Consider the following 20229-nt stretch of genomic DNA (forward strand, 5'->3'; position numbering starts at 1 on the left):
TAATATTTCAAAGATGGGTGAAGTTAAAATGCACAGTAATTTAATAATTAAAGTCAGATCTGACTTTTTTCAGAAAAGTACAGTTTGTGTGCCATCTTAAACTAGAAATAGGCATTGTTGGCTGAAGATGCTATCTCAGTGTCATCCATCAAAATCCACTGACCTGCTCATTTCAAAATACTTGCCAAAGTTGAGATACTGAGTTGTAGTCATAATGGGCGATATGTTACATTTTATTAATTAGATAAAATAACTGTCTTGGTGGAGAGGTCTTAATAAGAAAAAAACAGAGCTTACCTCCTTTCTTGTATATATGCAGAATAGGGTTAGATTGGATTAGATTTGTTTGTGCCTCTGTGACTATATTTATGGTTTTAATTGCCATACATGTATGCGAACCACACATTTTTTTATGATTTATAGATTTTTAGCAATAATGCATTTGTGAAATCCTGTATGAGCTGAAAAACACCGAGAAAGGTAATAAAGTTTTCTTTCTAAAAAGACTTTCTGCATAGAAGAGAAGTTTCTCAGAGAGAAAAAAGTTCACTTTCTTTAGCAAATACCACAGCAATAGAAATAGTTAAACTTGTCAATTTGGAAGCTACATAGGCATTAGAGTAGAGTCTCACTTATCCAAGCTAAACGGGCCGGCAGAACCTTGGATAAGCGAATAACTTGGATAATAAGGAGGGATTAAGGAAAAGCTTACTAAACATCAAATTAGGTTATGATTTTACAAATTAAACACCAAAACATCGTGTTATACAACAAATGTGACAGAAAAAGCAGTTCAATACGCAGTAATGTTATGTTGTAATTACTGTATTTACTAATTTAGCACCAAAATATCACGATATATTGAAAACATTGACTACAAAAATGCATTGGACATTCCAGAAACTTGGATAAGCAAGGCTTGGATAAGTGAGACTCTACTGTACTATAAAAACAGAACTAGGTTGGTCACGAAGAGTCGGAGACGACTAAACGACTGAGCAGCAGCAGCAGGTTGCTAAAGACTGTTTTGATGTAATACAGCTCCACAGCATTGCCTCCATAAATAACACCACTGAGATTAATGGTTGTTTTTATCTTTTGCTTCCTGCAGAGGACCATACAGTACTTTCCCATGTTCAGATGATATGTGGCAGATATATCTTTGCAATTCAGAAGACTAATTGGTCTGTGATGGTAGATGCTAAATGAAAACAGTGCAACAGACTGTCAGATGAAATTAAAGTTCTGTACTTTTCATTTCATTTCTAATAGTAATTTACTAATGAAGTCCTCAAAGCAGGGATATTTGCATCAGGGAACAGGGAAGGGAAAGAGATAGTAATCATTGCAGATAAAACAGCAGTTTTTAATCCAGTTAAGTGTAACCATTTCATTAGATAAGTGATTCAAAAATGAATATGCTAAGACTTCAATACAATAGGTAAAGGTAAAGGCCTGGAAGCCAACCCAATACCAAGGACATTTTTTTCATTTTTTCTTTCTTTCAAACCAATATAACTCCTCCTATATATATGTGTGTGTGTGTGTGTGTTTCCTTTTTTTCTCTTTCTCTCTTTTCTTTCTTTCCTTTCTTCTGCTTTCCCTTATCTTCTGGTTTCTCCTACTTTTTTGATATGACTCTATTCTTTTTACTTCAAAATGTATGGTTTTTAAAGATTTTAGAAAATATTCAATAAAGATTATATATTTTAAAAGGGGTAAAGATTTTCCCCTGACAGTAAGTCTAGTTGTGTCTGACTCTGGGGGTTGGTGTTCATATCCATTTCTAAGAACCAGCGTTGTCCGTAGACATCTCCTAGGTCATGTGGCCGGCATGATTGCATGGAGCGCCATTACCTTCCCACCGGAGCAGTACCTATTGATCTACTCGCATTTATGTTTTTGAACTGCTAGGTTGGCAGAAGCTGGAGCTTACAGCAGGAGCTCACTCTGCTCCCCAGATTCAAACTGCCAACCTGTAAGTCAGCAAGTTCAGTTGCTCAGTGGTTTAATCCATTGCGCCACCTGTACATTACATATAAGTAAGAAAATTGAATTTTGGCATGTTTTGAGAGTGGTTCCAGCAATTTCTATACCATAGCTAATCCAATTAAAGCTAACATTGAGTAGCAGCAAAATTGATTTCATTCTCAAGGTATAAAACTGATGCTTGTTGGTTTCACAAAGCTGGCTCTTTATTATTTATATATTTAAAATATCTATATATCACTGATGATGATGATGATGATGATGATGATGATGATGATGATGATGATGATGATGCCTTATTTATATCCTGCCCCCTCTCCCTGAGGGGACTCAGGGTGGCTTACAAAAGAGAAAACACAATATTAAATATAAGCACACAATCACGTCATAACATTAAATCAAAACAACAATAACAACAAATCCTAATACATAGAGGGAAATAATACACCATAAACATATTAGTTATACATCAAAGGGACATCACTGATAAATATGAAACTAGGTAATGATTAAGGCATGTAATATATTAAAAATATTACAAGACCAGCACTTCTAGGTAAAAGTAATAAAACCAGTTAAGGTTTTTTCCCAGATGCTTGACAACAGCAATAATATGTTGTTGCTGTTGTTGTTCTTGATGATGATGATGATGATGATATGAATTTATTATTAATATTAATAACAATGTATTATTGCTATTGTCAAATATTTGGGCAGAAACCCTTCATCACATATACGCCTTTAAATCAACTCTAGCTTATGGCAATCATAGAGTATTCTTGCTCAGATTTCTTCAGAGTAATTTTGCTATTGCCTTCCTCTCAGGGTGAGAGAGCATGATTTGCTCAAAGTTACCAATAGATTTCAATAGGTGAGTAGTGATACCAACCATGGTTTCCAGAGTCCTAGTTCAAAACCTCAAACCACTACACCATGCTAGCTCCTATCATCATAATATATCATATTTATTTCATATTTATTATATTTATGATTTGTTGTTCTACTTACAAGCTGACTTATAGTTATTCTAAGGTCAACCTATGGAAGTTCTCCTGCATTGGTTGATGGGCTGAAAAAAACCTACAGAACCTATCTTGCTTGTTATCAGTGGATTGCCTGTAAAGTTAAAAAGATACAGAATTTAAAAGGGAAATACATAAAATCAATCAGCTCATCTACCCAGCTTCATAAACTAGTTTTAATGCCTGGCCAAACAAATAGCTGGCAGATAGAAAGCTTCCAATATGCCAATAGCCTTAGGAAAGATTAGAAGTGAAACTCACATTCAGGATGCTTAGGAGGCGTTGTCTGAATGAAATTCACAATGAACATGTATTCCTTTTTTTGGTAGGCGCTGGGAATCTGATATCTTTCTTGAATAAAACTGACTGATTGTGGCAAAATTAGAACTAGCTGGAATGTTCCAGGGCTTCAGGCAAGATAAGAATCCATAACGAAGAATGACACAGGCTTTTTGAACAAAAGAAAAGTTGCATTCTCTGTAGTCAGCTTCTCCCAGCATAGAGGTTTCACTGATGTGTGTTCAAATAGTTTGATTCTGGCATGCTTAAGTACACATCAAATGCCACCAAGCTGAAACCTTCACAACTGATTCTGATCTCAGTGGAGCCTGGACTTGCATAACATTGCATAATGTAATACTAGAAATGCTTTCCTGTTTCAATAGCTCCCCCCCCCCCCCGGTGGCACAGCGGGTTAAACCACTAAACTGCTGAACATGCTGACCAAAAGGTTGGCAGTTCGAATCCGGGAAGTGGAGTGAGCTCCCGCTATTAGCCCTGGCTTCTGCCAACCTAGCAGTTTGAAAACATGCAAATGTGAGTAGATCAATAGGTACCGCTCCAGCGGGAAGGTAACGGTGCTCCATGCAGTCATGCCGGCTGCATGACCTTGGAGGTGTCTATGGACAACACTGGCTCTTAGAAATGGAAATGAGCACCAACCCCCAGAGTCGGACATGACTGGACTTAACATAGGGGAAAACCTTTACCTTTACTCTCTCTCTCTCTCTCTATACACACACACACACACACACACACACATATATATATATATATATATATATATATATATATATATGACGTAAATTAATTTGGTGTTTAGACTTGGGTCTCAATTCAAATATATCTTATGTTCATATATGCAAATACAGGTATTCCAAAATCTGGGTGGGGTGGGGAATCCAAAATATTTCCGGTCCAAGCATTTTAGATAAGGGGAACCTAAGCTGCAATAATTTCGATTGCAGTTTTAATAGATGAGGCACATTACATTCCTCAACAACTTGTGTAAAAATGACAGTGGAAGTGTTTCAGGTCTTGAAAATGGTGATGACAATATCAAACATTACAATAAGAATAGGAAAAGGAATTGTGATCCCAGGGGAAAATGTACACGAAAATTGCAATGATAAGAGAAATTGCATTAAGTTAACGTGATAATGTCAAAAGTTTCAAGGTGAAAGTGGAAGGGTCAAGAGGGTACTAAAAAAACATACTGAGCATTGCAGAAATAATAACTATTATAAGAAATATACTATTATCTCTGGATGTCAAATAAATAGAAAATACACAGATGGAAGAACTGCTTCTGTCCCCATCTACACTGCCGTATAATACAGTTTGAAACTACATTATAACGTCAGTATAGCCACCAGTGGCGCAGTGTGTTAAAGCACTGAACTGCTGAACTTGTGGACTGAAAGGTCACAGGTTCGAATCTCGGGAGTGGAGTGAGTTTCCACTGTTAGCCGCAGCTTCTGCCAACCTAGCAGTTTGAAAACATGCAAATGTGAGTAGATCAATAGGTACCACTCCTGAGGGAAGGTAACGGTGCTCCATGCAGTCATGCCAGCTACATGACCTAGGAGGTGTCTAAGGACAATGCCGGCTCTTCAGCTTAGAAATGGAGATGAGCCCAAACCCCCAGAGTTGGACACGACTGGACTTAATGTCAGGGGAAAACCTTTACCTTATACCCTCATATAATGCAGTTTAACTGCATTGAATTGTATTATATGGATCTACCCTGGCCATGTAAAGCCATTTCAAACGGCATTATATGTCAGTGTAGACGAGGACTCTGTTCAGCTGTTCAACTGATGTGTGGATCCTATCCCATTACATGTGTTCAAGAAATGTTAGATTGTCAATAGTCATCCTTTACTCATGGAACAAGCAGTGTCCTCGTCTTTTGAGCCATCCAAATTGACATTAGTGTTTACTTTATTAGCTATGTTATTGTTTTGTTTTGTCTTGTCTTGACTTGTTCCTTAACTCAGAGTCCTAGTGCTCATCCAATTTTAAGGAATGTTTTTAGACCCAGAAGGCCACTTTGATTCAGTGACTGCACAGCAGCATAAAAGATAAGTGTGTGGGAAAGATGGGCAATGCACTGTTTAGCTAAAAACAATAGAATAAATAAACTTTATTTATACCCCGCCCCCACTCCCTGAATGGACTCAGGGCAGCTCGAAAAGAGCTACTGCCAGAATCCACAGGCATCTCTTGCAGCTGAACATGGCAGACTGCCTGGATCAATACCAGCTTCCTGGAGAGATCAAAAACTATGGTTTACAAGGGAAATAGCACGTTCCACGTCCTTCTGAGAAGGTCAGTCTCTAATAAATAGCAAAAGAAATGCAGTATCTTTCACGTACAAGACACAAATCACCAACAAATGGGAAGCTAACATTTCAAAATATGGTCTTAATATCAAACTAGACTCTGAAATCTTAGCAAAGGGACGAATCATTTAAATGTTTCACTCCATAAAATGTTTCTGCTCACGTTGGCCACTTTACTTGCAATCACAGGAACATGGGAACTGGTCTTATCCCATATTATATTGTTTCTGCATCTGCAAATATTCTGCAAAATTAGCACCCCAGAGGATTGCAAATAGATACCCCAAATACTTTTGTAGCACTACATGACCAGAGCTGAAACTATCTGAGGCTGGGGCCCCTTATACACTGCCATATAATCCCAATTATCAAAGCAGATAATCCACACCTGCTTTGAACTGGGTCATATGAGTCTACACTGCCTTATAATCTGGTTCAAAACCATTAATCTGGATTTTATATGGCAGCGTAAAAGGGGCCTGGATCTGTATTGCCCTATATCCCAGGATCTGATCTTAGATTATCTGCTTTAAACTGGATTATATGAGTCTATACCACCAGATAATCTGGGATAAGCAGATAATCTGGGATCAGATCCTGGGATATAGGGCAGTGTAGATCCAGCTGTGGCTGCGGTGGCGCAGTGGGTTAAACCACTGAGCAACTTAACTTGCTGACTGGAATGTTGGAGGTTCAAATCTGTGGGGCAGGGTGAGCTCCCATTGTTAGCCCCAGCTTCTACCAACCTAGCAGTTTGAAAACATGCAAATGTGGGTAGATAAATAGGTACTGCTCTGGTGGGAAGGTAATAGCACTCCATGCAGTCATGACCTAGGAGGCATCTACGGACAATGTCGGCTCTTCAACTCAGAAATGGAGATGAGCACCACCCCTCAGAGTCAGACTCAACTAGACTTAATGTCAAGGAGAAACTTTTATGTTTACTTAGATCCAGCCTAAAAGAGCCTTATATAAGCCTGCCCATGTTTTAAAACCTGAAGAAGCGGGCTTTCTCTTATTCCCCTCCTCTGTATCTTTCTGCCTTTTGATTTAGATAGGCTTTTGGTTTTTTACTTGCTGCTCATTTTAATGAGATGTGCTATGTCTGTATTTTATTATGTTTTAAATGTATTTTTTACAAAACTTGTTTTTAAAATCAGTATTGAGGTTTAACTGTTTTTAACTACAGTATAGTTATTTTTATCTATTTGTTTTGAAAAGTTGTGAGATGCTTTGAATCTTGTGTTGGGAGAAATACAGGATATGGAGATAGATAAGATATGTATTTAACATAGTCAGGCCCTGAGTCCCTTTCCTAAACCCTGGACCTTATTTATGCAGGCATTCCCTTTCCTTTCATGAGCCCTGTGTGTGCATATCAAGCTAGATAACTGGAAGAGACAACATTGTTACGTAGGATGAAATGAGAGTGAAAACAAGGGAAGGATACCAGTGGGGGACAAGATAATAGGATGAGTAAATATTGCTTAGGGACAGGGCAGTGTATTTAAGCAAAGGGAATGCTTAAAAGCAGGTAGGACATGATGAATATTGGCCACTTTTTCTGGCATATTTCTATCACTGTTTATTCAGTGGCCGAATAATAAGGAAACTATCAATTCCCATCCCTTTATGTGACTAAAACTGGTTCATCATCATAATACAATCCAATGTTTTAAAAGAAGCTAAGAAAGAATAAATCATCCAAGTGACAAGTGGTTATTTTGGGAAAGCTTGACAAATCAATATGGAAAGACTAATTTTTCTGTCCGCTCCCCAGAGACCATAGGATGAGAACTGAAATAACACATGTGGAAGAAGTAGGTAGTGGAAAAGAATAGCTGAAAAGAAGAAGGTAATAGAAATTCCTCATGGAAATTAAAAATCCTAACACCAGTCTATCCATAAAACATCAGTCCTCAGAAGTAAGTATCATTGGCTTCAATAAGCTTTACTTTGGGTGCATCTCGAATTTTATTTATCGTGTCAGAAGCAAACTGAGGATACAAGTTATAATGTATTTGAAAAACACAATTTTTTAAAAAAAAACTTGGCATTATACTAAATGTCCTTTGACCAGTAGCTGGCCACTTGGAGGGCCTCTGGTGTTGCTGTAAGAAGGTCCTCCTTTGTGCATGTGGCAGGGCTCAGTCTGCACTGTAATAGGCGGTCTGTGGTTTGCTCTTCTCCACACTCACATGCCGTGGACTCCACTTTGTGGCCCCATTTCTTAAGGTTGGCTTTGCATCTCATGGTGCCAGAACACAGTCTGTTTAGCTCCTTCCAAGTCGCCCAGCCTTCTATGTACCCAGAAGGGAGTCTCTCATCCAGCGTCAGCAACTGATTGAGGTTCTGGGTTTTAGCCTGCCACTTTTGGACTCTCGCTTGCTGAGGTGTTCCTGTAAGTATCTCTGTAAATCTTAGAAAACTATTTAAGGCGTTGGCATGCTGGCTGATACCCAAACAGGGGGTGAGGTGGAGAGGTCAATGTCTTGGTCCTTTCATTGCTGGCTGCTACTTCCTGGTGGATTTCAGGTAGTGCAATGCTGGCTAAACAGTATAATTTCTCCAGTGGTGTGGGGCATAGACATCCTGTGATAATGCGGTATGTCTCATTAAGCGTCACATCCACTGTTTTAACATGGTGAAATGTATTCCACACAGGCATGTTTATTCAGCAGCAGAGTAGCAAAGCGCAAGGACAGATGTCTTCACTGTGTCTGGTTGTGATCCCCAGATTGTGCCAGTCAGCTTTCGTATGTTATTTCTAGCACCCACTTTTTGCTTGATAGTGAAACTCGAATTAATAGTTTGACATCATTTGAATTGCCATGGCTCAATGCTAGGAAATCATGGGAGCTGTAGTTTCACAAGGTCTATGGCTTTCACTTCCAAAGGATATTGATGCCTCACCAAAGTACAACTCCCAGGATTGTCTGGCAGCTCAAATAGTGTCAAACTGCATAATTTCTACAGTGTACTGAAAATATACCCTTCCATCTGTAAACTTGCAGGTTTTGGTCATGTATAACTAGGACTGCGAAGATGAGAATGATGTGTACTTTGATTTTGAGAATCCCTTGCCACCTGACATACTGGACTATCCAACAAAACTGGAGGGCATCAGATTGGGAAAAGCTGATTTCTTCCAGGGTTTTATTAAGCTGGGTGAGTTCATTCTTCTCAAAACAACTGACCAACTTCTAGAAATATTTTTGATATGTCTGTGCAAGCATGTTAACAGCTTCCATGAAACCCTTTTATTGCAACATAATAAAATACACTTTGGCTGCACTCTAGAATGAATGCATTGTGGAAGTTGTAGTTTTACATGGTCTTTAGCCTTCTCTGCCAAAGAATGCTGGTTCCTCACCAAACTTCAATTCCCAGGATTACATAGCATAAAGCCACAGCAGTTAAAGTGGTGTCAAACTGCATGTATCCTACAGTGTAGATGCACTCTCTGATGAAAAACAACTAAAAATTGTTTACGTGTGGGATACACAAGCGTGTCTCATAAGAACTCCCTGCAGATGATATGCTTTGTTTGAAGCCTTTGTTTTCTGATGGGTCATGAATGATTAAATTCAAGAGGATGATGGTATTTCATTTCTAAAGATGAGAGATGTTTTGTTTAACTTTCAGGGCAAGGGATTATTTCTGAAATGGGTACAAGAAGATGCAGTCCACAAGTGATTAATCCACAAGTGATTATTTCAGAAATGTGTTGCTCATTCTGAAATAATAGTAATGCTTTCAGAAACAATGCTTTGAATTGAACACACAGATATTACCCTTAAACTTGTATTATAGTTCCATATAATATAAACTCATATCCATGCTCCATTTTCTTGGGTTTAAATTAGTTTCAAATCTAATTTTTTTAAAATCTATATTCAGTATTACATTATTGACATTGCTTTGTTAACTTTACAAAAACATATCTCTTGAATCCTCAGCTGCAAAACACAGGCATCTGTTGTTAGGAGCAATGTGTCATCCACAGTTTAAATAAGCATAGTGTTTAAAACCAATGAACTAATTCAAATTGATTTTTGTGCTCTGTGGTTTCGTGAGCCTAGGAAAGAATCACAGCCTTTATATTTTTCTATCCCAGGGTCTGGATTTGAGCTGATTTGTTGTAAAATAAATAATATTTTGCCCAGTTTGTGGCTCTGAACATAGTAGATGTGAATTTAAATTCCACCATTTGTTTATGCTTCTATCAATCGCCGAGAAAAATACTCAACTGAGCTGGTGAACTCCTTAATTAAAAAGAAATAGATGCAATTATTTACTTCAATTTGGTTTCTGGTTTGTTGTAGTATACAGATTGTCCCGAGAAGACATTTACTTAGTAAAACCACTAATTCCCAGGATACATTAAAAACTTAAACATTGTGGTTGCATGTTTCAGTGTTTAAAAACATTTAGTTATTCATTGTATCATTTGATGCTTTACATTGGTGATGAAAGCTCACAATCAATAAGAAAAAAAACTGAAAATCCGATTTAAAAATGCTTGTAAAATGACCCAAAGTGCCTTTAGGATTTAAAAATTAACTAGAAAATATTTTTATACCAAAACTACTTTTGGGTTGCTGTGAGTTTTCCGGGCCATGTTCCGGAAGCATTCTCTCCTGACGTTTCCACCCACGTCTATGGCAGTTATCTTCAGAGGTTGAGGGATCTGTTGGAAACTAGGCAAGTGAGGTTTATATAATCCGTGGAATGTCCAGGGTGGGAGAAAGAACTCTTGTCTGCTTGAGGCAGGTGTGAATGTTGCAAATGGCCACCTTTATTAGCATTTAATGATCTTGCAGATTCAATGCCTGGCTGATTCCTGCCTGGGGGAATCCTTTGTTGGTGGGTGCTAGCTGACCCTGATTGATTCTTGTCTGGATTTCACCTGCTTTTTGGGTGTTGTTCTTTATTTATTGTCCTGATTTTAGAGGTTTTTTTTAAATACTGGTAGCCAGATTTTGTTCATTTTCATGGTTTCCTTCTCTCTGTTGAAATTGTCCACATGCTTGTGGATTTCAATGGCTTCTCTGTGTAGTCTGACACGGTGGTTGTTAGCGTAGTCCAGCATTTCTGTGTTCTCAAATAATATGCTGTGCTCTGCTATGGCTGACATCTCAGGTTGAATTAGTCTGCAATGCTTTTAATGTTCCTTGCTTCGTGTTTGGGCAATGCTGCCTTTGGTGGTCCCTATGTAGACTTGTCCATGGCTGCATGGTATACGATAGACTCCTGCAGAGATGAGAGGATCTGTCTTGTAGATGGTTTGTGGGCTGTGTTTCTTCATCAGCTTCCCTTCCCTTGATGTATGGGAAGAACACTTTTCCTCTGGGTGGATCTTTGTCTTTTCTCTCGTGGCTGGTTTTGGTCTTGCAGCCAAGAACAAAACAAAACTACCTTTGTTTTCAATCACTACATCACTTATAGAATGAAACTTTATGCCTTTGTCATTACTCCCCAAGTAACTTGTCACAGGTAAGTATGTTACATTCAAGCTCTGAGTTCAGGTTAGGCAAAACATTTTGGAAAACATTATGTGTGAAACAGAAAACCTAAACAATTGCTTCCAATTACCTTGTAGGACCATGCTTGGTGCTTCAAACGTCATTTTTTATCTTTTCTTTTCATCAGATGCATTTCTCCCATGTTATCTCTGTTGAGCTTCTGGTAGTGTCTGACAACAGTTATTAGGGATGACAGAGTGACCCAATTACTTCTATGCCATCAATGGGAAAAGGATGTGGTTCTCCCACTCTGAACATTGAACTTTAATAATATTGCCAACTCTGATGGACCGGGGTTAAATGAAACCAGGCAAAACAGAGATGAAATAGACGGCTTAATGCAAACCAGGGCTCAACACAGGAAATCTCATTTTCAGTGCCAGGTCTCAACTTGAACCTAATTGCAACAACAACAACAACAACAACAACAACAACTTATTTCTTTAATGCATTTGTATGCTGCCTTCATCTGGTGTAGGACCGAATACAGCTCACAAACAATGAAACAGAATTAGTTGAAAGCGTAACAAAAAGATTAAAATACAATTAAAAGATTCCCATATCAAAATAATTTGTTAAACAATGTAAAACCATTTAAAACATAGAATTGATAAAACTAGAGTGCCTATCTACTCCTGTAAGAAATCTTCCAGCAGCAATAGCTCTTTAAAGGCTTTAATTATTCATTAAAACTTATGTAAGATAATGTTTCTGAGAATGTGCTGAATATTATACTAGTTTATTACTATCGGTGGGTTCTGGCAAACGTTTTTGGAAGATATGGAAAATAGAAACCATTTTAGGTTTGCCTGGATTCCCCACACAAGATGAGCTGTTCTCTTAAGACTTAAATGAAGTTCTTCTCAGCCTGGAAGGTCCACCAAGACAGCTGCTTCTCCAAATTAGGAACTGCAACTTCCAGCATCTCAGATCAATGGCTATCCTGGCTGGGTCTTATGGGACATATAATGAGGTTGCCTATCTCTGCACTATGTTGTGTGCTATAAGACTTGAAGAGCAGGTCTTGCAAGGACCCAAGAAGGTAGCTAGATTCCTCACTAGACCTCTGTTCTCTACCCTCCCTTTTCTAAGTAGCAACATCAGGCAAGCATGCCAATGACATGTTGACTCTGGCAAAAATCATGAGCAATTTTGATGCCTGTTTGTTTGGAAACACATTTATGAGCTTATAAACAATTGCAATATAATCTAGAAAATTGTCAAGGGAGATTAGTTTCACCACAGGGTGCATGGTATAACATCTACCACTTTAATTGTGAATCTGCATTTCAGCTTTCTTCAACATAGGTTGCCTTATGCTAGAGTACAGGGGAGCAGTTGCACCAAGAATGAGAGCCATTTTTCACACTTAGATAGGGGCTAAATCATTGCACTAAACCAAAGGTGTAACTGCTCTAACTTCTAATTTCATTTTCTTCCATTTTAGAATCATTGTTGGTTGTCTTCAGTGTTGAAGAGAAGAGTTTTTTGGTGGTTTGAGGGCAAAAGAACCACCCGTTTTTTAATCATCATTGTATTGTTGGGAGAGGTCTTTAGGGAGTCGGGATCAGAAAGGAATCTGGGGCCACATACAGCCCCTGCTCCAGAATAAGTGAGCATTCTCCAAAACTCCAAAAATAGTCTCCAAAACTATTATAAAGGGAACTCAACCTTTATATCACATGGAATTGCAGCTCTTTTATTTATATTTAGGGGTTAACAGGAAAACTTTCTTGAGTTTTACAAGTAAATCAACTTAGTCTTTTAATTCCTGCCCATATTTCGTAAATACTTGCAGACTTGGATGCTTCAATGTGCTTTGAACAACAGGTCAGCTTGTAATTTATCACTGCCCTGGCCGAATTGTTTACCTGTCCTGACTTCCAGCAAATTGTCCCATTCCTTGTCCTATTATCTTGCAATTTGCACAATCCCTGCCCTTTCCCTTGCAATTTTATTTGTCCCACTACTTGGTTCTTTGATGCTTATTGGTGTAGTTTTGATGCTTTTATTCTGTGGTTAATTGCTTTTATGATACTGTTGTTATGTGTTTTTGTTTTTTTGTTTTTGTTTTATATTTTGTATACCTGTATTCCGGGCTTGGTCCCCATGTAAGCCACCCCAAGTCCCTTTGGGGAGATGGAGGCGGGTTATAAAAGTAAAATATCATTATTATTATTATTATTATTATTATTATTATTATTATTATTATTATTTCAAGAAAGCTAAACTGAAAATAATACCTAACCAGAGTCTGAAATGGTTGATTATACATTGCAAAATCTCCTAGTCATCCTAACCCTAACCCTACACTGCCATATAATCCAGATTGTCAAAGCAGATAATCTACATTATCTGGTTTGAATGGAATTATATGAGTCTACGCTGCCATATAATCCAATTTAAAACAGCTAATCTGGATTCAGAAACTGGATTATATGGCAGTGTATATAGAGCCTAAGACATGTAGTGCATCAAAGCCACATTTAACTACTGACACCGTGAGTTATATCCACTTGGGTGAGGTTTGGCTGTAGACCACCATGGATATCAAAATCCATGGATGCTCAAGTACCATTATATATGATAGAATTATATATGATAGCATAGTAAAATGGTGTCCCCATGGTGTTCAAACCATGGATGCTGGAATCCATGGATACAGAATCCATTGGTACAGAGGGCCAACTGTATCTTAACTAAACATCCTCCTTTATCACAGAAATTTGATGTGACTGTTATTCAAAGTCTGTCTTCCACCATAATGGTAGTAGAGCTTTAATTCATTTCTTGGAAGAGCTTTTTGCACTTGAAGGAAAATATGTCCATGTGTTTTCCCCCAAATTAGTTTTTCTTGTTTATAATAATGCAGTTCTTGATAAAATTGTGTGTGCATGCATTTGCTTAATTTGCTGGAATTGTACATCTTTGAGATTATTCAAATCATCATCTTGCTTACACAAATTTGCCTACAAGTTAGTTTTTTGAGTAGGGCATATGTGTCACATGGATGCAAAGGCACATGAATAAACATGCATCATACAGTGTTCAATTTTCCATGTCTAAAAGATGAATTTTTCCCCATTACATCTCTCGACTCATCCACTGTCATTTCCCCATCTCCACCCCATCCATTTCATACCCTATAGCAGTGGTTTTCAACCTGGGATCCCCAGATGTTTTTGTCCTACAACTCCCAAAAATTCTCCCAGCCAGTTTACCAGCTATTGGGATTTCTGGGAGTTAAAGGCCAAAAACATCTGGGGAACCCAAGTTGAGAATCACTGCCCTATAGCTACTGAGGCCCCATTATACACTGGCATACAATGCCACTAGAAACTGCATTACATGGCAGTGTAAATGGGCCTGAAGAGTACCTGAGCTGCTGATCAGCTATGCCTGGAAAGTTTTAGTTCATCATGAACCAAAACTGAATTGCCAACAGCTCCTGTCAATATCAGTCAAAGATACTGTACAGCTACTCGTAACTGTATTTATTCTGAAGGATAAACAGATAGGTACCATTATCAAACATTTGTGATTGCACAATTAAAATATTATCTAGAACAAGCACCTAAACCTACATGCTTATTTCAGCCTAAATTTCTTGCTCTGATCTTGAGTCTTTCACAAAAGTTATTTCAACTTCATTTTGCCAGAAAATGGCCATCCTGTTGCTCAGAGATATCTAATTTTTTTGCGCATACTGTAAACAAGGCTTCTGTCTCACAAGCCCATCTAATGTAATTTTACCTCATTGCAAATTGCTTTTTTCCGGGTTTATATCTTATTATGAGCCCCACTAGAGCAGAATGTTTGTCCTATTATGTACACAGACCTCATTATTGGATTTTTCTTTTCCATCTTACAATAAAAGAAAATAACAGGCCGTTTTATCCGGAATATTAGATTACCAGGCTGCTTATGGAGCATTTCAAAATGTTTGGAACTTGAGATAAATTGGGTTGGGTCCAGGCTTGTAAACTGAGGTTTGTTGTTTTTTATGTGCCTTCTAGGAGTTTCCAACTTATGGTCACCCTAATGTGACCCTATCTCGGGGGGGGGGGGGGGGAGTTTAGCAAGATTTATTCAGAGAGGGTTTGCCATTGTCTTCCTCTGAGTGTGATGGAGTTTAATTCTGCCTTTTGGCGAGTTTCTATGGCTGAGCAGGTTCCCAAGCTGAGGTTAGGTAAAAGTAAAGGTTTTCCCCTGTCAATAAGTCTAGTCGTATTTGACTCTAGGGGTTGGGGCTCCTCTCTATTTCTAAGCTGAAGAGCCGGCATTATCCATAGACACCTCCAAGGTCATGTAGCCAGCATGACTGCATGGAGCGCCGTTACCTTCCTGCCGGAGCGGTACCTATTGATCTACTCACATTTGCATGTTTTGAAATTGCTAGGTTGGCAGAAGCTGAGGCTTACAGCGGGAGCTCACACCGCTCTCTGGATTCGAACAGCAGCTCAGTGTTTTAACCCGTTGAGCCACTGCAGGCTCCCAAGCTGAGGTTAGATTCTGTTAAAATGAATATTACATGTTAGATATGGGTTAACCTGCCCTATTAATGTCAATGGGGATGGTGTCGACTAGTTTAGCCAAGATCCAACCAATTATGTTTTCAGGTGAAAAACCTATTAGCATTTCATCCAATTAAAGACATCTTTAGTTGATGAATCTATTCACCAAACAATCATGGCCTGAGTTGTCTGTGCAGTGGATTGTATTTGGGGCTGAAAACTGGCCCAAAACAAACTAGAACAGGGTATTGTACATTAATCAGGTTTGCTATGTGTAAAAGTGAGGGATGGCTAGTCAAACTGCAAGGAGAGGCAGGTAAGAAATATAATAATAATAATCATCATCATCATCCCCCTCGATGGGTGCCACCTTGTTGTGGTGGTGGTGGGGGCTTAACTGCTCCAAGGACGCTGAGAACTGTACTGGCAGTAGTGTAAATACCGGCAGGTCCAACCAAGCCAGAGAGGTCTCAGTTGAGGAGTGGAACTAAGAGCACCTAACCCATTAGCACTATGGAGAAACAAACCAAAACAAAGTCTATACTGGCTCCAGGATAAAAAGGACTGTGGTGCCATGTTAGTTGCGAAAACGACTTTAACTAAAAACAGTCTTTGTGGGCCCACTATGACAAAGGATCTGCCCTTATCATCTCTCTTTCACACAAACATAATGCTGTTTAGATTGTACACCAGTGGGAATTTCAAAGGTATGTTGACAGTAAGGATCTCACCTATTTATGAGTCTAACTAGCCTTTCCTGTTCCATCTCCACTCCCTCTCCTGTTTTTGAACCCTAACCTCTATTTTCAGTAGCTATGGTACGGTCTTAGGGTGAAACTACACTTTAAAAATAATGCAGTTTGACACTATTTTAATTGTCATGGCTTAATGCTATGGAATCCTGGGAGTTATAGTTTGGTGATTCGTTCGCACACTTTGACAGCAAAGGCTCAAGAATTTGTAAAAGCACTACTTACAGGATCCCATAGCATTGAACTTTGTGGTTAAAGCATTAATTCTTTACTATAGATTTATTTATTTGCCCCATTGCCTTTCTCACCCTGAAGGTGCACCCCTAATATGCACTAGCTTTGGGGGGGGGGGGGGAATGGGTTGGGAATTGTTTCTTCATTTAAAAATAACCAATAAATTAAAGTTGTATTAATGTCAATGTCAGTGTTCACTGATGTCCCCTTTCATCTATTTCTCTATATATCTATACACAGAATAAAAATGAAAATCTGTATGTGTGTATGTGGCACGGGTGTCTGCTCACACAGACAGCCCCCAGCCTCCAAAAACAGACTCGTCCATGGCTGCATGGTATACGGTAGACTCCTGCAGAGGTGAGAGGATCTGTCTTGTAGATAGCTTGTGGGTTGTGTTTCTTCATCAGCTTCCCTATGCAGTCAGTGGTTCCCTTCATGTATGGCAAGAATTTTTCCTCTGGGTGGATCTTTGTCTTTACTTTGCCCGGGCCTTTTATAGCCTGGTCACACCCATTTTACTACTGGCTATTGTTTTGACTGAGTTCCAACGCTGCTGTTTTATATTTGTATGTTTTATTTTAATTGTGCTTTTATCTGGGTTGTTATATTTTACTATCTTCAGGGCTGTAGCCATGGGGGGGGGGGGTTTGAGGGGTTCAAACCCCCCCCCCCCCGGAAATTTTTTAGTTTTTTTTTAAAAAAAACCTGGTTTACTCATGAATTTTAACAGGTTAATCAAATCCCCATGAGTGTCCACTGAAGTTTATCTGTCTTGAGTGTCCACTGACATTTATCGATGGAGACTGATTTATAAATTATTTTGCGTTATGGAACTACTCTTCATGGTTCGCTAAAAAAAAAGATTCCAAAGCCCCCTCCCCCCGGAAAAAAAATTCTGCCTATGGCCCTGACTATGTTCTTATTTTAATTGTGTTTTTGCTTTAATTTATTGTTTTATATTTATGTCTTGTGGTCATCTAATACATAAGCTGCCCTTGGGGAGATGGTGGCAGGGTATAAGAATGAAGTTGTTATTATTACTCTCGGGGCTTCTTCTTGGCCTTGCAGCTCTTCTGATGTCTCTGGTGGAGTGTCCATTGGCCTGTAAGATAAAGATAAATGTTTTCCCGACATTGAGTCTAGTTATGTCTGACTCTGGGGATTGGTGCTTATCTCCATTTCTTCAAGCCAAAGAGCCAGTGTTGTCCGTAGACACCTCCAAAGTCATGTAGCCGGCATGACTGCATGGGGTGCCGTTACTTTCCCACTGGAGCGGTACCTATTGATCTACTCACCTTTGCATGTTTTCGAACTGCTAGGTTGGCAGAAGCTGGAGCTAACAGCAGGTGCTCACCCCGCTCCCCGGATTCAAACCGCCAACCTTTCGTTCCGCAAATTCAGCAGCTCAGCGCTTTAACACGCTGCGCCACCAGGGGCTCTTGTAAAGCCAAGTAAATAAAGAACAACTCTTGGAAAACAGACAGGGAACAATCAGGGCCAGCTAACACCTCCCAACAAAGGATCCCCTAGGCAGGACGCAGCCAGGCTTTGAAGCTGCAAGGCTATTCAATGCTAATCACGGTTCACACTGCCCTCCAACAGGCAAGAGTTCTTTCTCCCACACTGGACCTTCCCCAGATATATAAACCTCACATGCCTAGTTTCCAACAGACCTCACAACCGCTGAGGATGCCTGCCACAGATGTGGGCGGAACGTCATGAGAGAATGCTTCTCGAATATGGCTACACAGCCCGGAAAACATACAGCAAACCAGTGATTCCGGCCATGAAAGCCTTCGACAACACATTTCGGGGGTGGTTTGAACTCCTAAGCCACCCCCTTGGCTAGGGGCTTGGGTACAGGCTTTGCAAAACTACAACTCCCAGAGTTCCACAGTCGTGGTAGTCCAAGTGCCAAACTGGTTTCGTTGTGCTGCACCTCGAGGGACTCTTGCCCCGAAGGAGGAGCCCTGGAGGAAGCTCCTCCCGCGCGTGGCTCGCTTTCGTTTCCAAGCCTCGCAGGGGGAGACGTCCAGGCAGGCTCTCCTCCGAATTTCAAGACGGCGCCTCTCTTCTCCTGACAACAGCTGACGCGCCCAGCCGGGGGCGGATCCCATTGGCTCCCCGGAGGCTGCTAAGGGCTTGCGCTCCACTTGGGAGTCGGCACTGGCGCTCTTGCAAGCGAAGGGGCCCATTGCGACTCTGTCGTTTCGCTTGGCGCGATGAGGCGGCCGCTTGGGAGCCCCGGTTCCCTCTGCAGAGTGGCCCTGTGCCTGTGCCTCCTGGGCGGCGCAGGCTCTTCAGGTAAGTCAGCCTCTCCTTGGGCGCATGTTATTCTACAGATTAGTCATGGGCCAACTTGGGCCCTCCCTTCAGGTGTTTTGGACTTCAACTCCCAGCATTCCTCACAGCCTCAGGCCCCTTCCTTTTCCCCCTCAGCCGCTTAAGCGGCTGAGGGGGAAAAGGAAAGGGCCTGAGGCTGTGAGGAATGCTGGGAGTTGAAGTCCAAAACACCTGAAGGGAGGGCCCAAGTTGGCCCATGACTAGTGTAAATGTACCATTAGTTTCCTAGTTATGAAAGGCTAGAAGTGGATAATTGAGCAGTAAGTATAGAACAATATACACTGAATGTCCCCCCCCCCCCCTTTAACTTCCCCATGCTTTCCTCAGTGTGTTTGTTTTGGTTTCACTCTTCCCACTCCTTTCACGAAAAGAGGCTCCTGGGCAGAAAGCAAGTGTGGAGGAACCCAGGCTTCAGGAGTTTCTTCATTTCCTCAAGGAACTGGGAAGTCTCCAAAGTTGGCTTTTCCTTCAAAAAGTTTCCAAGTCCCTCTTTGTCTGGAGAAGAAAAAGGAGGTTGTCCTTCCCTTGAGAGGCAGGCTGCTTGTATTATTATATATATTGTTATAAAATTGATATATTTTTAAAACCTTCGACAACACAATATATTTTAAAATTACTGTTATTATTACATATTACTGTAATATATTGTATTATTTTATAATACAGTAGAGTCTCACTTATCCAAGCCTCGCTTATCCAAGCTTCTGGATTATCCAAGCCATTTTTGTAGTCAATGTTTTCAATATAGCATGATACTTGGGTGCTAAATTCGTAAATACAGTAATTACAACATTACTGCATATTGAACTACTTTTTCTGTCAAATTTGTTGTATAACATGATGTTTTGGTGCTTAATTTGTAAAATCATAATTTAATTTGATGTTTAATAGGCTTTTCCTTAATCCCTCCTTATTATCCAAGATATTTGCTTATCCAAGCTTCTGCCAGCCCGTTTATGTTGGATAAGTGAGACTCTACTGTATATTATATTTTATTATTATTAGATAATTGTTTTATATAAATATAATTATCTATAATTATTGTTATTGTTATTACTAGACGTTGTGAGATATTATAATTATACAGTAGAGTCTCACTTATCCAACATAAACGGGCCAGCAGAACATTGGATAAGCAAATATGTTGTATAATAAGGAGGGATTCAGAAAAAGCCTATTAAACATCAAATTAGGTTATGATTTTACAAATTAAGCATCCAAAC

At 39.6% G+C, this 20229-nt stretch overlaps 1 protein-coding gene across 4 annotated transcripts in view; it reads left to right on the plus strand.

Moving 5' to 3' along the window:
• Positions 1-5479: 5479 nt before the first annotated feature.
• Positions 5480-20229, plus strand: part of ly75 (lymphocyte antigen 75) — an 80524-nt gene continuing 65774 nt past the window's right edge. The window contains exons 1-3 of one of the 4 annotated variants that reach the window (XM_062969853.1): positions 5480-5621; positions 7416-8803; positions 16901-17020. In XM_062969853.1, coding sequence (XP_062825923.1) covers positions 16987-17020 — 34 coding nt within the window. In that variant the 5' untranslated portion in view covers positions 5480-5621; positions 7416-8803; positions 16901-16986. Of the gene's footprint in view, positions 5622-6229; positions 8804-16900; positions 17021-18664; positions 18968-20229 lie in introns of those variants that run through there. The other 3 variants (XM_062969907.1, XM_062969960.1, XM_062969810.1) reach the window with 3 other exon arrangements.

The sequence above is a fragment of the Anolis carolinensis genome, chromosome 1 (genome assembly GCF_035594765.1).
Source record: "Anolis carolinensis isolate JA03-04 chromosome 1, rAnoCar3.1.pri, whole genome shotgun sequence".
Taxonomy (NCBI): domain Eukaryota; kingdom Metazoa; phylum Chordata; class Lepidosauria; order Squamata; family Dactyloidae; genus Anolis; species Anolis carolinensis.